Source organism: Thamnophis sirtalis, unplaced genomic scaffold (assembly GCF_051295495.1).
Source record: "Thamnophis sirtalis isolate CommonGarterSnake01/CBP01778 unplaced genomic scaffold, rThaSir2_p1.2 scaffold_6, whole genome shotgun sequence".
NCBI classification, from domain to species: Eukaryota; Metazoa; Chordata; class Lepidosauria; order Squamata; family Natricidae; genus Thamnophis; species Thamnophis sirtalis.
The window spans coordinates 120,455,415-120,470,890 of record NW_028261386.1 but is presented as its reverse complement, the minus strand read 5'-3'; the positions used below and the strand labels follow the sequence as shown (position 1 = coordinate 120,470,890).

General features: G+C 37.3%; 1 protein-coding gene across 1 annotated transcript in view; it reads left to right on the top strand.

The window, feature by feature from the left end:
• Nucleotides 1-2,948: 2,948 nt before the first annotated feature.
• MEI4 (meiotic double-stranded break formation protein 4) overlaps nt 2,949-15,476 on the top strand; it is a 33,622-nt gene continuing 21,094 nt past the window's right edge. The window contains exons 1-3 of the mRNA XM_087719039.1: nt 2,949-3,114; nt 4,393-4,638; nt 5,743-6,278. Coding sequence (XP_087575165.1) covers nt 2,949-3,114; nt 4,393-4,638; nt 5,743-6,278 — 948 coding nt within the window. The remainder of the gene's footprint in view (nt 3,115-4,392; nt 4,639-5,742; nt 6,279-15,476) is intronic.

The following is a 15,476-nucleotide window of genomic DNA, read 5'->3' as shown; positions in this document are numbered from 1 at the left end:
TCAAGTACTAAACTAATGGCTAAACCCTAGACAATAGTCTAGCCATAAATCAGACCTTACCTCTTTTCCCAACCCTACATCACATGTGAGGGAGAGTTATTGGTAGATGTCCTTATTTTCTGCATGAAATCCATAAAACATTGCATATTAACTTCTCAGAAAACTGTTAGGCCAGCACCCTCTACCTCCCAATTTACCAAAGCACAGGTTTAGGTTTAGGTTTATTAGATTTATATGCCGCCCTTCTCCCAAGGACTCAGGGCGGCGTACAACATTGAAAGAAACACATAATACAAAAGTTTTTAAAAAATTAAATAGAATATCCCAAACCCAATTAAAATTGACAATGACATGTTTTTTAAAAAATCAAATTAAAATTAACAATGATCAATAATTTGTTTTGTTTTGTTCAGGCCAAGCTGGCTTGCTGGAAAAGCCAACTTTTTAGGGCGCGTCAGAAGGACCGGAGGTTGGGGATTATACGAAGCTCTGGGGGCAGCTCATTCCAGAGGGAAGGCGCTCCCACAGAGAAGGCTGTCCCCCTGGGGGTCACTAGCCGACACTGTCTGGCCGATGGCACCCTGAGGAGAAATAGTTATTGATGTAGATTTATACTGACTTACTAATATGCAGTCTCATGATTGGAGGAAAGCCTGTTAAACTGGCAGTTTGAATGTGCCCTTGTATTTCAAGATAGGGTTAACAAATACGTTTGCAAATTTGGCACTCGTTCTTTTTTGTGGCCCCTACAGGTAAGAGATAGGATTTCACAAAATGTGTGGGTTTGTTTCATAATTGTAAGCACATTTTCTACTTTTGTGGTTTCAGAATTCTTAATGTTCCAATCCTTTAATATGAAGTGAAATACCATATTTTCCTGAGTATAAGATTCACTCCCCCCCCCCGTAAAAGAGGACAAAAATTTGGGTGCATCTTATACACCGAATGTAGTCCTGTCCACCTGCCGGCTCCACCCTTTGGCCTCTGTCTCCCAGCAATTTGCCTGCTTGCAGCAAACAGCCTGTTTCAGTTTCAGTTTCAGCACAGCTTGATTAGCACAAGCAGCTGATTGTCAGTTGGATCGGCCTCCTGACCATCAGCTGTTCAGGCTGCAGGGATTGCCATTGCTTATTATTGCCTCCGTGCACCCTATTTTTGGCTTCTGCACACCACATTGTCCACTCATTCCGATCCCCGCCACCTGGAACGGGCAGAAAACAGGGCATGCAGAGACTGAAAACGGGACGCCTGGAGGCAGCAAGAGGCTATGGCAATCCCTGCAGCCTGAAACAGCTGATTGTTGGGAGGCCAATCCAACTGACAATCAGCTGCTTGTGTTAATCAAGCTGTGTTGAAATTGAAACACACTGTTTGCTGCAAGGAGACAAATTGCAGGGAGGCAGAGCCAGATTTTTTTTTCTTGTGCTAATCAGGCTAAACTGAAACAGGCTGTTTGCTGCAAAAAAGCAAATTGCTGGGAGGCAGAGGTAGATTTTTTTTCTTGTTTTCCTCCCCAAAAGCTAGGTGCATCTTATACTTTGGAGCATCTTATACTCCGAAAAATATGGTACTTTGAGAGAGGAATTTTGAGTTTGTATAAAAAAGTCAATATTTCTAACTTTTCCAAATCTTCATCATGTTCTGGCTTGGCTAAAGTTATTTTCTTTTTTGGGTGTAGAAAATTCATACAAATAGGTAAAAAAATTTCCCACCTCTAATAGATGGCTATTTTTCTCCCTTTAGTTAACTGTACAACATTGGAAAGCCCTAAAAGCATCTAAATTAATGGATTGCTATATTCTGGCCAACCTAGCAGTTTGGAAGCATGCAATTGCAAGTTGATTAATAGATAACACTTTGGTGGGAAGGTAACAGTGTTCCATGTGCCTTAATGTAAGTCATGCTGGCTACATAATCATGGAAGTGTCTTAGGACATGCTGACTCCCTCAGCTCGGAAACAGATGAGCACCGCCTCCTAGATTTGTACACAACTGGACAGGGGAAATCTTTGCCCTTTTTATAGGAGAATATGGAAATTAGAATTGCTGGTAAAATTATTGTATTTACCCAAAAGGAAACATCCTGCATTTAAATGAACCCTCCAAAGCAGAAGAGCAGACAGTGATAAGTGATAAACCAAATCACAAATCCTATGTTCTAGTGCCAAACTTCTTTACTTTGTCTCATTTTCATAGAGTTGCTTTTTCATTAAGAGAGAATTAATCTCTCTCTTTCAGACATATTATCTTCCTTTAAATAAAATTGTCTGATTCAGACAATTAATTCATCTCTATTACTCACTTTGTCTGTAGTACTCTATGAGTAAGGTTGCCTGAAAAATTTACTTTCTTGTGTTAAACATTCCTCCAGTACAAAGATAATTATTTTAGGGGTTAAAATATATATTTTCAAGGAAATGTTGTAGTTTATTTGTTAAAAGCCAACAGAACTCAAGCCATTATAAATATATACAAAATATTCATTATTTAGTACAATTTATTTCAAGAAGTTGCTCAAACGTACTTATTTTGTAATGTATAGTAGCTAATAAAGCTTTGTGTTTTGAAAATTATTCAGAAGTGGTTTGAATCTCATGTGAATACAATATCTCCACTGTAAATTAAAGCACTCAAATCTTTTTTCAGGCTTCTTCTTGACCCTGAGAAGGGTTAGCGCTCTTCTAATGAATAGAATCATTAAAGTAATCTATAATAGAGCTCTGAAAGCAAAGGAATCTGTTTTCAGACTTGGGAAAAAAATGTAAATAAATGAGATGCTGTGTTCACATGAGATCCAAACGGTGTGGGTTGCAGGTGGTACGCCCCGGTACGGGCATACCGGATCCTGCCTGGAGCACTGGATACCATTCCGGTATGGTGCTCCGGAGCGCCTGCCCGCCCGCGCTCCTTACCAGTGCTTTATACTGTTGGCACTTCTGCGCACGCGCATGGCGTGTCGCAGAGGCTTGCAGAAGCATCATTTGACGCTAAACCACATGTTTACTCCAGGGCCGTTCCAATTGTACCGGTTGGAACGGAATCCAGAACCCACCACTGAATCCAAAGCAATTTGTCCAAATTATCTTTATACCATGCCTAGCCCTATTACGTATTGTTTGTAATGCTGTTCATTTATAGAGATAGTTGAAATCCAAAGTTGATTGTAAGTCCCCCTGAATTAATAGCAATAGCAATAGCAGTGGACTTATATACCGCTTCATAGGCCTTTCAGGCCTCTCTAAGCGGTTTACAGAGAGTCAGCATATTGCCCCCAACAATCTGGGTCCTCATTTTACCCACCTCGGAAGGATGGAAGGCTGAGTCAACCTTGAGCCTGGTGAGATTTGAACCGCTGACCTGCTGATCTAGCAGTAGCCTGCAGTGCTGCATTTAACCACTGCGCCACCTTGGCTCTTAAAAGTCCTTAGATAGAAACATTAGCAGCAGAGACTTGGGTGCTGGGTTGAATATACTCTCAGAAAAGGCAATGTTTGCTCATTGATTATTAATCGGGATTAGTGTCTGGACTGCATCTTTCAACTGAAATATTTAAAGAGCAAGAATCTAGAATGACTATGGATCCAGCTGTTTTCACAAGCACTGTCTGAATCAGTAGCTTCACATCAGATAAAAGCATAAAGAGTTTCTTGTTAGACTTGATAGTTCAGTGTTTTTAAACTTCTCAATCTATTTTCTCCGTCTGGAATTTCTTAGTTCAAAAAACAGCCAAGGTCAGCCCTGATTCACTTTTTTTAATATAAGACTCATGCCGTGGAAGCATGTCAGGAATCTCCCCTATATGTGGCCTCAACTCATCCAGCTGAGAAATTTATTTTGGGGGGGGGGGGGAGAGCTGCTATAGGTAGTTGGTTAAAAGACAACGTTGTGAATACAAGATCAGCATTTGAAGAATTTGACTCGCCAGTGTTCGAGTTTAATGTCAGCCTTTAGAATAACTCCTAGATTGGTCTTCTTCACCTTAAGCCTCAAAGGGGCTTAACATAGACGGAAGTTCTACCCCAAATTATTGATTAGGTTTAAAGGATATAGCTTCTGAATGTTAATTTAGTAGAATTCATTTGTACACTTACAAATATACATAGGCACTATCTAAAGTTTGACAAAACTAGGTCCTTATATGTTAGCGTAGTATGAGAGTCCTTTGATTCATATTCTTGTTTTCAAACTTTGAAGCTACAATTTATTTTTGACAACGTGTCATTGCAATTTGTAAATATTTAATTTTACTTGTCTTGGATGGTTGAATCTTTTGATTAATATAAGCCTTGCCAGAGCTAGAATATTTCCTTTAGATCATTGAATAAATAAAACATAAAACAACTTTTTAATTGGGGAGAAATACCTAATATGGCTTTGCTTTCATTCTAACAGACATAAAAGATAAAGAAGATGCAACATGGTATTTCAAAACCTTGCAGTTGGCACTGGCTTTAGCAATTATCCGCTCCAAGCCACCAGATAAAAGCAGCAAAGAATATGCGGTGCACCTGGCTAATACAGTATCTGAACAGAATTCCAAATGGAAAACAAGAGTTGAAGCATTAGAAATGGAAGTTCTTCATTTAAGGCAACAGCTTCTTTTGAATAAATATTTTTCTGGAATCAGTTTAAAAAACAGTAAGTTTCAAATGTATTTCTAGTAACTATCTCTTTAAAAGTAAGTGTGTTATTCATATATTTGGGAAATTATAAATTTCCTTGCCATTAATATTTGAGCTTAAAATGAAGTGAAGCAGATTAGACAGCCAGCATGGAAGACTGATGAGTTGCCCAAATCTCTTGCTGACTTCACTGCCTTTTGGGCAGTAACAGACTGCAGACTCCTCTAGGTTTTGTGATTACAATGTGTGTGTGGATCCCTGAAGCCTTGAATGTACTCTCCAAAGTTTTCCCAAAAAGTACTTACAGAATTTTAATGTTTATGTAATAGAAGATGGTTACTATTAAACATACGATTATATCAAATAAATTAAATTAAACAGGTGAGGGTTTTCCTTGTCCTTATAGAATAGAAAAAATAGAATTCTTTATTGGCCAAGTATGATTGGACACATAAGAAATTTGTCTTCAGTGCCTAAGTTCTCAGTGTACATAAAAATTATAAGTGATAAATCATGATCATAGTCATCATAAATACACTCATCATGAATCATAAGGTACAACACTTAGTGATAGTCATAGGATACTAAATAAGCAATCAACATATTTGTTTATTTGATCATCCACGTCTTTGAATTAACACAACTGCCCTAAAAGCCAGCCAGATTTTGGTAATAATAACACACCAGGTGGCTCCTCTTAACTGTGATCAGATCACAAATAAGAATAGCTTCAACAGCAATACCCAAAAGCCTGGCGCTCTGAAGGTGTGTTGAGTGACAGATAGTGTTAAGAGCAGGGTCTAAGACACGGGGGCATATTCCATAAGAGCCTATTTTTTGACTTTACCATACTTATCAGTATTAGAGAGACTTATACTAGATGAGACTTGCAGACAAAAGCAATCATTTCCTCTAAGTAAATGACACTGACTACTAGATAAAACCTGTATTATGATTTTTTTTTAAATTGTTCAGTGACATTGATTGAAAATAATGGAAGTGGTGGGAGCTTTTGAAGCCTTTGGAAAATTTGAACACCCCCCTCAGGTCTCTTGATTTAGAATCCAGTTCTCCATCCATTGTAATATACTGAGTGTCTAGTTTTTTTCTTGTCTTTCAGGGATTCTGCCACTTACAGGCCAGTCTGTGGCAGGTTCTAATGCAACAGAGTGCAGTGATCTTTTTGAAGACTCTGGATGTGATATCTCAAGTGATTGTACAGAAAACCTGCCTAGTTTAAGCCACAGGGGACAAGATTTCAACAGTTTGGGCCCTCCCATTTTGTCAAATGTACTTCCCACATTGACTTCCAGCAAGAATCAATCTGTGAGGCTGCACATGCAGTTCCTACAACATTTCATTGAACTAAGAAATCTGGCAGAGTCCAATAGTGCGAAAATAGATTTGATGAAACTTGGAAGGGATTGCTCCGTGGTTTCCAATTCTTTTTCCCAGTTACTCGATGGTCTGGTTATATCATATAACCTTCCTGAACAACCCTTTCCAGATTTTATGGCTCAGGCTGTTTTTGTCATAGTTACATTATTAAATGATGCTGATTTTTCTTGTCGGATATTGGGAAGGTGTTTTAAAAAGTTGGAAGACTCTGTAGGAAGACTTGTACAAATTATTTTAAACAGCAGCTATCTCAACAGAGTAAGTAAAATACATTCCAGGAATTACTGTATTTTTAAGTTTGCAAGAGTAATGACCATTTGGTTGTATGATGCTTATTTATGTGATGTTAACCATTTTACATTGCTGGAAATTCTGAGCTTCCAACCCTTTGCATGAATTAGAGCATGGAGAGCAATGAGTTTGTAAATAGTATACAACCCATATATGTCTGAATCAGACATGTCAAAATATTATATTTACTGTTTAATGGGCAGCCTATATTTTTAGAGTGTGTAGAGTCTATTGACAGAACCAGGCTGAAGAAACTTCTTGTTAAGTCATAACTCTGGTCCAACCAGGGACGTGCAGTCAGGGGAGGCAGAAGAGGCAGAGCCTCACCACTGTCATCATGAAAATAAAATAAAAATGTAAAAGGAAAAAGGCAAGAGCTGAGGTCAGGCTGAACTAGTTGCTGCCAGAGTCACCATGGATGACTCTGCTTAGTGCTTAACTGTTTAAAAAAGCCTCTAAAAAGCACCCTCTACAGGAGGAGGCAGGAGAACGACGTGCCTCATCTAGTCTGACTTTAAGCATTTTATGATCACTCGAGCAGAATTAAAAGCCTAAAAATTCCTGACGTAGGTGAGGCACGTCGTTCTCCTGCCGCCTCCTGTAGAGGGCGCTTTTTAGAGGCTTTTTTAAACAGTTAAGCAGAGTCATCCATGGTGACTCTGGCAGCAACTAGCTCAGCCTGACCTCAGCTCTTGTCTTTTTCCTTTTACATTTTTTTTCTTTTCATGATGACAGGCAAGGGCAGAGTTGAAATCCTCTCTGAAACAGCTGGAAAAGGTACGTGTGGGTCGGAGGGAGTGGGAGGAATTCAAACTTCATCCTCAAGTTTAAATCCCTCCCCAAGTGTAGTTTGATTGCAAGGCAGAGCCATGTTGGCTTTTCAAACACACACACACACACACAGACACAGCTGGATAAAACTATATAAGCCCAGCTTCACTGATTACAAGTTTGAAAAGGCAACGTGGCTCCGCCTGCAATCAAAGGCTTGGAGTGGCTCCAATCCAACTTCTGTGATTGTGTTTGTTTGAGAGAAAGTGAGTGAGAGAGGGAAGGGGGTAGGAGAGATAGTCCAATCCAACTTCTCTGTGTGCTTGTGTCGGTTTGAGAGAGGGGGAAGGGAGGGAGAAAGGGAGGAAAGAGGGGAGGGAGAAGAAAAAGAATGAAGGAAACTTTTTCGCAAAGGAGAAAAACAAATGCTGTCGCTTTAAATCGAAACAGAGCATGCCTGGCTGTGGAATTCTGGGAGTTGAAGTCCACAAGTCTAAAAAAATTTGAAACCCCTGTGTCAGTGCCTCACCAGCCATAAACCTCACCGCACATCACTGGGTCCAACTAATCTAGCATTGTCTCTGGAACAGCTACCTTAAGATGTCCTGGGAATTGAATGTAAATCTGCAGTTTAAAGATTATTACTGTCAGCTTGTTATAATTGCAAGTTGCCAAGCTCCTCCTCACTATGAATTTTCTCCCTAGGCAATCCATCTCACTAGGTTGTGTCACAAAGCTGCAATAAATAAATTTTCCTACTTGCATAGGGATTTGTGGAGCCTGTGCAAATTCCGCCTGGGCAAAATGTATATACCTTATTGAAAGGTTGCTAACTATGGAGCAGAGTCTAGTTCATTTGTTCAGCTTGTAAAAAGCTATCTTTCATAATAAAGAAGTGCTCATGTTACATGCTCACATGCTTTTTGATGGTTCTAGATGGAACTTGTAACACATTCAGTGAGCAGGCTGACAATTTGTAATCTGGTTAAAAAGTGCTCAAGAAGTACACCATAAATATTATGCATGCATTTTGAAAATTAGCCTGTGTCATATAAATTCAAATACTTCATAGTGCAAGAGAATCCATCTCTTTTCTACTAAAGGAGCTCAAGGGTGATAATATATCCAGGTAGTTCTGCTTTCTGATAAGGACAGAATTTCAGCGAATGTCAGCATTTGAAAATATTTTATAATTTAAGGGATGTATTGGAACATAGTGAAAATCTGTGAAATATCCAGGGTAGTATAATCTTTATAGGTTTCCCCAGACTTTCCTGATTATAGTTTAAGTAAAGTAATTAAATTTAGTAATACATTGTTAAAAAGTAATATCTTTGGAGTTCCAGAAAATAGCTCTTTTTGGTATTAAATATTTACAGATTGAAGTTGTAATAGTTAATATTATGGTTTTCAGATATTAGATAGCAATAGCAGTTAGACTTATATACCGCTTCATAGGGCTTTCAGCCCTCTCTAAGCGGTTTACAGAGTCAGCATATTGCCCCCACAGTCTGGGTCTTCATTTCACCCACCTCGGAAGGATGGAAGGCTGAGTCAACCTTGAGTCGGTGAGATTTGAACCGCTGAACTGCAGATAGCAGTCAGCTGAAGTGGCCTGCAGTACTGCACCCTAACCACTGCGCCACCTCGGCTCTCGACTAGATAATAGTTGAAAACCCTGTTAAATAGAATGATACTAATAATGTTTAAGAAACTTTGAAAAAGTATTTTATAGAATATTTATAGTACATTTATTAATCTCGAATATAAAATTACCTGAACATAAAAGTTTTACAAGACTTTCATTAGATCTTGGCTTTGCTTTGTTTGGAGTACTATAGGCCAAGGACCAAAATGTAATATCTAAACTTCAAATCACAATAGTAGGACATACCAGCTAACTTTTAGGCACTGAGACGTTAAAGAACCACTTTGTCTTTGATTGTGAAATGATAGTAAAGTATTCTTGATTCAAAAATTATAAATTAGATTCTTGTCATTGGTGAATAGTAAAAATATGGACAATAGTAGTATTGTTAAATTGCTTTCTTCAAAAGTCACTGTTTGATTAATGTTCTCAATTTCAGATCACTTCTATCAAGAAACCTCTTAATGTATTCAGGATATTTTTTTAAAAATCAATTATTTATAAATAGCAGTTGTTTTTAGTGGCAAATATGATCAGCAATATGTAATTTATACTAGGAGTATAATTTAAAAACAAACACAGATTGTCACTGTAAAATTGTTTTATTAAGGATATTGTTTCAGTCACTCTGTCAACCCTGAAGCTTGTTTCTGTAACTATCTTCTTAGACTCAAACCTTATTTTGTGAAGAAGTTAGATTTGATATAGCTTGGAATCTGCTTCCTATGTGTATTTAAAATAATGTACTTTTGAGCAGTTGGGTTGCAACAATATTTGTTATCAAATGTTTCAAGAATTATGGGTAAACTTAAATTTTGTGAATTTATAGTGAGGAATCTTGCAAAATGGCTTCTGAAGAGATTTACCTGTTCATAAAATATAAACAAGCGCAAAAGACTGATGCTCCAGACAGCTATTTAATTTTAAATGCAATTTTCAAATAATTGAAAATTCTTCTTCTTGTTGTTGTTCATTGCACAGTCAGCCAGATGTTCAGACTGGGTTTGGCATTTTTGTCTACCTTCCCACCTTTTGCAATTGACTGATGGCGAATTTGTCAATGCCAATGGTGTTCAAGGGCTTCTCCAGTTGTTTTGGGATTGCCCTCAAGGTGCTTGTTGTTGTTGTTAATTATCTTAGCTCTTCCTGTTGCGGAATACCCCTGGGCCTGTTTACTTTAGCCCCTTTTCTGGGCCAGTGAGTACAGTTCCAAACAACAATAGGATTGTAGCCACTCCATCCTTTTTTCCTCCTAAGAAAGCTTATGGAGGCCATTTTGGAGCCTAGAGTATTATTTGAAGTAAAGAGGCTTCCTAAAGGCTTCCCATCTTTACATAGGTCCCTCCGGGTGTGAGTATATGTTTATGTCTGGTGGGCTGGATACTTAATGCCAAGGAAAGCACCTCATGGTCATTGATGTTTAGAGTCATTTATATCCCGAGCACTAGGCTGAGACCTATGAAATTTTATATAAAACTACAGTAAATGAAAATCTTAATGACTATGTGTTAAGATCTTTTTTTATGTAGCTAGAGACACCCATAGATGTTTCAGTTTATGAAAATGAAGATAATCACTAATGAATTGGATGATCCTAATAGTGCCATTGGATCTTCAGTCTTTCAATCTGAAATTGCAGATCAATAGTTTCTCAATAAAGTTTAGAATATAATAGAACTTGTCATTTGACAAGTGACTTTACTTTGAAGTCACTTACACTTCAAGCATATATCTTTTTAATCTGGTTTGTAATCAGTTTCTACATTATGGTTATAAATAACATGAATACGTTGCAGCAACTAGTAAAGCAAATTGTGTAGTACTAACCTGAGTATGAAGGAATTTGCCTCGTTGGTAAAACTCTGAAATGAAGAGCCCCAAATGTTACATATTCCGTTGGAATCATATGCTAGCAATAATTTGCGAGATTGAAAAACAAAATATGGCTGAATTGTATCTGGTAAGTCATTGTAAATGTATCTCTTGAGTATTTTTGAAAGCCAATAAAATTATTTAACTTCTTTGGAGCCACTAGCGTAGACTAGATTTCCTTTAATCTGTTAGCTAGGGATAAAAGCAGTAAAACATCAGAATTTGATGGGGGGCATTGGGGTTGCTGAAAGTTCCATTAACCTTTTATTCTTTCCTACTTCATTTGAGCTAGAGAAAAGAAACGAGAGAAATTTTGTTTGATTTAGGTCATGATTCTTGGAATTTAAATATAAATAGGTTTAGGATTATTTATTTAGGAGTACATCCACTAAATAAATATAGTAAAAAAATGACTTATTTACACCAGTAAACTTTGAAATGATTACTGTATACTTTTTCACTATATTTTTCATTTCTGTCATGATCTGGTCTAGTGCTTAGCATTTAAAAGATATGGCTCATTTTCTTCCCAGGTTTTAAAAAAGGACATGGTGATTCTTTCATCCTGTATTTCATGAAACTGAAAAATAGTTAAAATTATTAATTTGTAGAACATTAGAAATTAAATATAATTTAACTTAATTTTGAAATTTTTGTTTCGGTATCTATTTAAATAGCATTGCTCCTTCTATTGAAGAGTAACAATCTTGAGAACAATATTTTGCAAAAAAAACAACAACAATGCTCAATGCAGTTAACAAGGAAGCATTTTTGACACTGTATAAAAATACAGACCAGTGGAATATTTCTGATTGTGCTATTAGGCTTTGCTGACTTAATCTAAAAAATATGTTAATTTAATCAAATTCATCTTACTTGTGTTAACAGGCAATTGCTCTCCATATAATTGAGCATTAATCATATTCATTCTACTTATACAACCTTTTATATCTTTGTGTTGTAGAAACAAAGAATTACTTTATCATATTTTTAGGAGAAGTGGGTGAAAGTTATATTTCAGTTACCACCACTCTTATCAATATGGCCAATATCTAGAATCATAGAAATTGAGACAGCAGAACACAAGGAATATGTGCTTAACCCTTTTGTAGATTACATAGAATGTAAGAAGAATAGTGCAGACATAATATATGGTAAAATTTCGAAGTCCAGTTACTACATGCCAGATGTGAGGTTTAAACAGGTTGCAGCGGCATGAAATAGAATCTACCCTGGACTCTGCTATCAACATTTGCCCAACCATTCTGTGGGACAATTTATTTCAATCTCATGAAACAAGGAAAGTAATATGAGACTAAACATTTTTTTTTTAAAAAAAACTGCTCTGCCATTACAGTATCTGTGTCTGTGGCTCTCTTATTCAAATTGGAATCCTATCATTTTGTACATCATATGTCTGCTAAAAGAAAATACTGTAAGTCTGGAAATCAGAAAGCTAAATCATGATTTAGCTTACACAACATGGCCAACCAAATTCAATTGCAAGCACTTGGCAGATTATAATTCATGATTGTGAACAGTCAGTTTCTCTCTAACATTTGTCCTTCCTTGTTGCTTAGGACAAGGAATATTTTCCCAGCAATATTGGGAGGGTCAAATAATCTTTGATAATGCTCCGTATGCTTAAGCTGTCAATTTGTTGCCTTCAATTGAAAGTTTGCTTTCATCGCTGTTGAAATTTCAACTATCAGCAATATGAAATTGAGATTATAATGCCACTTTACCTGTTGCCTCAAACTATCAGATATCATGATGTAATTATATAGAGAGAACTAAAGTTGTTTTTAAAAATAGAACAATCAAATTCAACATTAAAAAATTTACTCAGGATATTATTTCAGATACTTCCTATAATAGAAAACTTCTCTTCTGGAAACAGTAATGCTTGTAACCTTCTAAGCATATATTTTTTAAATGTCCAAGGGACTGAATGTAAATATATTAACATAATCAGTCCAAATAAAATTTGTCAAGTGAGTTTACATTAATCTAGATGGAAGAATGTATGCAGTTGTCAGTAGTCCTTTGTTAAATTATCTTACTGATATAAAAAAGGCAATATATCATAGTCTCAGGATTTATTGAATTAATCACGCAAATTCTCTTCATGCCTCATTTTATTATTTGGGTATTAACTTTTATATTTTATACCCCCAATTAATCTCTTCCTTCTACATTTCATTGATCTGTTTCATTTATTAATTATAAGCATCACTGAAAGGATTTATTGGTAAAATTTTAATCATGATTTATCATTTGTGTTTAATTCTGCTAAGTTGCATTTTATTAAACATTTTTTTTGTAAAAGTTTAAATTAATACCACTTGTGAAATTTTTGGCCACTCTCGTCTATGGATATTTTGGATTAGCAGTATATTATCTATCCTTGACTAAAAAAGCGGGGGGGGGGGGATTTCTATGTATGATTTTGTATTGTCTAGAAAAGGTGAGGGGGAGAAATTGCTGCTGTATTCTTTGTATGTCTACAAACTTATGCAAGCTTAATTAGAAGTAAGCCTTATGGAATTTACTAAGTCTTTTGAATCAGCAAATAGAGTTTTCAACAAGTAACCTACTTATTTGTTAATACAAATGCAGGGAAAAATATATTTAACTGATGTCCTAGCTTACTCTACAGCAGTGATGGGGAACCTTTTAGGCACCGAGTGCCCAAAATGTGACCCTGCGCATGCACAAATTGAACAGTGCATACACAGGCATGCATGAATGTGTGCATGCACAGGCATGCATTTGCGTGCATGTGTGAATGGGCACATGTGGGACATGCACATGCCCAGATATGCACGCATGCACAGCAGGGACCTGAAGGGCGGCAGACCGGCAGGAGGCAGGACATCCCAACACCGGCAACGTAGCAAGTGGTAAGATCTTTTTCTTTTGTGAGTTTCTGTTTCGTCCTTTGCTGGGAAACAGAAGCTTACCTAAGAAACACCAACGAGATCTGACCTGGAGCAACAGTGTGCGTACCAGCAGAGAGAGCTCTGCATGCCACCTGTGGCACACGTGCCATAGGTTTGCCATCCTGGCTCTACAGCCACCCATACAAACGTTCTAACCTTCCAAATGATCACAAAAGCTTCACAATCATTCTCACAATCATTTGGAAGGTTGATTCTCCAAATCATACAATTTGGAATAGGGGCTTTCCAATCGGGAGAATGGTCCCCGCTTTCAGAAAGGCATGAGACAGCCTCTGTAGGAAGGATGCACTGCACATCAGCTGGGCCTGCCTGATAGCAGTTGTAGAAGGCGGCAAAGTAAGTGGAGACATTTATGCATGCTGCTCCAATTTTTGCAGGCCTCCCAGGTATGGTATGATGGTGAACAAGTCTGAGTCTCCCAGGTATGGTGGGGCAGGGAAAAGGCCTGGGCACCCTCAGCAGTCTTCTGCATAATGGAAGACCTGTATAATAGCCAGGCCAAGCCGCCTAGCTCACAGCAACTTTCCACATATCAGCGGCCCATGTAGCTGTTGCAGTCTTCCCCATCTTGAGGCATCCATGCCATGAGATAATGATCACAATGGGGGAGCCAGTAGTGCATTCATTGAACAAAGCAATCATATCATGCTTTGCTTAATGATCATTTCCCTCGACAAAAGAAGATTCCAGAGATAATTGTGGTCATAAATTGATTACAATCAAAAATATAACCATTTCTATCACTGTGTTGTCTTGTTCTCCCTCCATATCCCTGAATAACTACTCAGCTATGCTGGATGCTAAATTGTTTCTATATTTAATATGATTTGGGTCAAGATTTTTCTTCAATGTTCTGCTGTTGTTTATAGATAAGTAAGCCCAGGGAAGGATTTCAAAGAGAAAAAAAATTGTATGTAACTTTTTCTTTGTTTAGTGTACAATAGCAATAGCAATAGCAGTTAGACTTATATACAGCTTCATAGGGCTTTCAGCCCTCTCTAAGCGGTTTACAGAGTCAGCATATTGCCCCCACAGTCTGGGTCCTCATTTTACCCACCTTGGAAGGATGGAAGGCTGAGTCAACCCTGAGCCGGTGAGATTTGAACAGCCGAACTGCAGATAACAGTCAGCTGAAGTGGCTGCAGTACAGCACTCTAACCACTGCACCACTTCAGCTCTATACAATGATATATAGAATTAATAGTCCCTCTCAAAAGTCACAGCGTAAATAAATGATTAAGATGCATAAATGGTAGAATTTCAAATAATCTAGACTCATTAGGCAAAACATTTAAAGAAAAAATATGGAATAGGAGATAAATATTAATGTTGCTGTTTCTTTCTATGTTCCCCAGTTTTAACTATGCTGGTGGATGGAGCAGAGAGAAAAAAAACCTCACCAGAAGAATGGCATCCCAACCAGTGGTGGGATTCAGCCAGTTTGCACCACTTCGGGAGAACTGGTTGTTAACTCTCTGAGCAGTTTGGTGAACTGGTTGTTGGAAGAAATTATTAGGTCAGAGAACCGGTTATTAAATTATTTGAATCCCACCACTGACCCCAACCCAATGAGTATCTGAATGATGTTGCAGTTGTTATGTTTAGATGATCACATAATTATTAATAGATGGGAGTAAATCCCAATGAAATCTGTAAATATGAATAATTCAAATAAAAAATATTTGTACACTGCCCAATTCTCAGCAATTTAAGAATAATCTGCTATAATTATATAGGTCTGTTGCCTGCATAGGAAGAAATCCAGAATAATACCATTGATTTAGATAGCTGTGCTACTTATGTGGTTTTAAAATGAAACTAATTTGGGAAAAATGGTTTGGAGGTACCAAACAACCATAACAGCTTTAGACAATAATAAAAACGAAGTGCTTAATAATTATACTGCTGAAT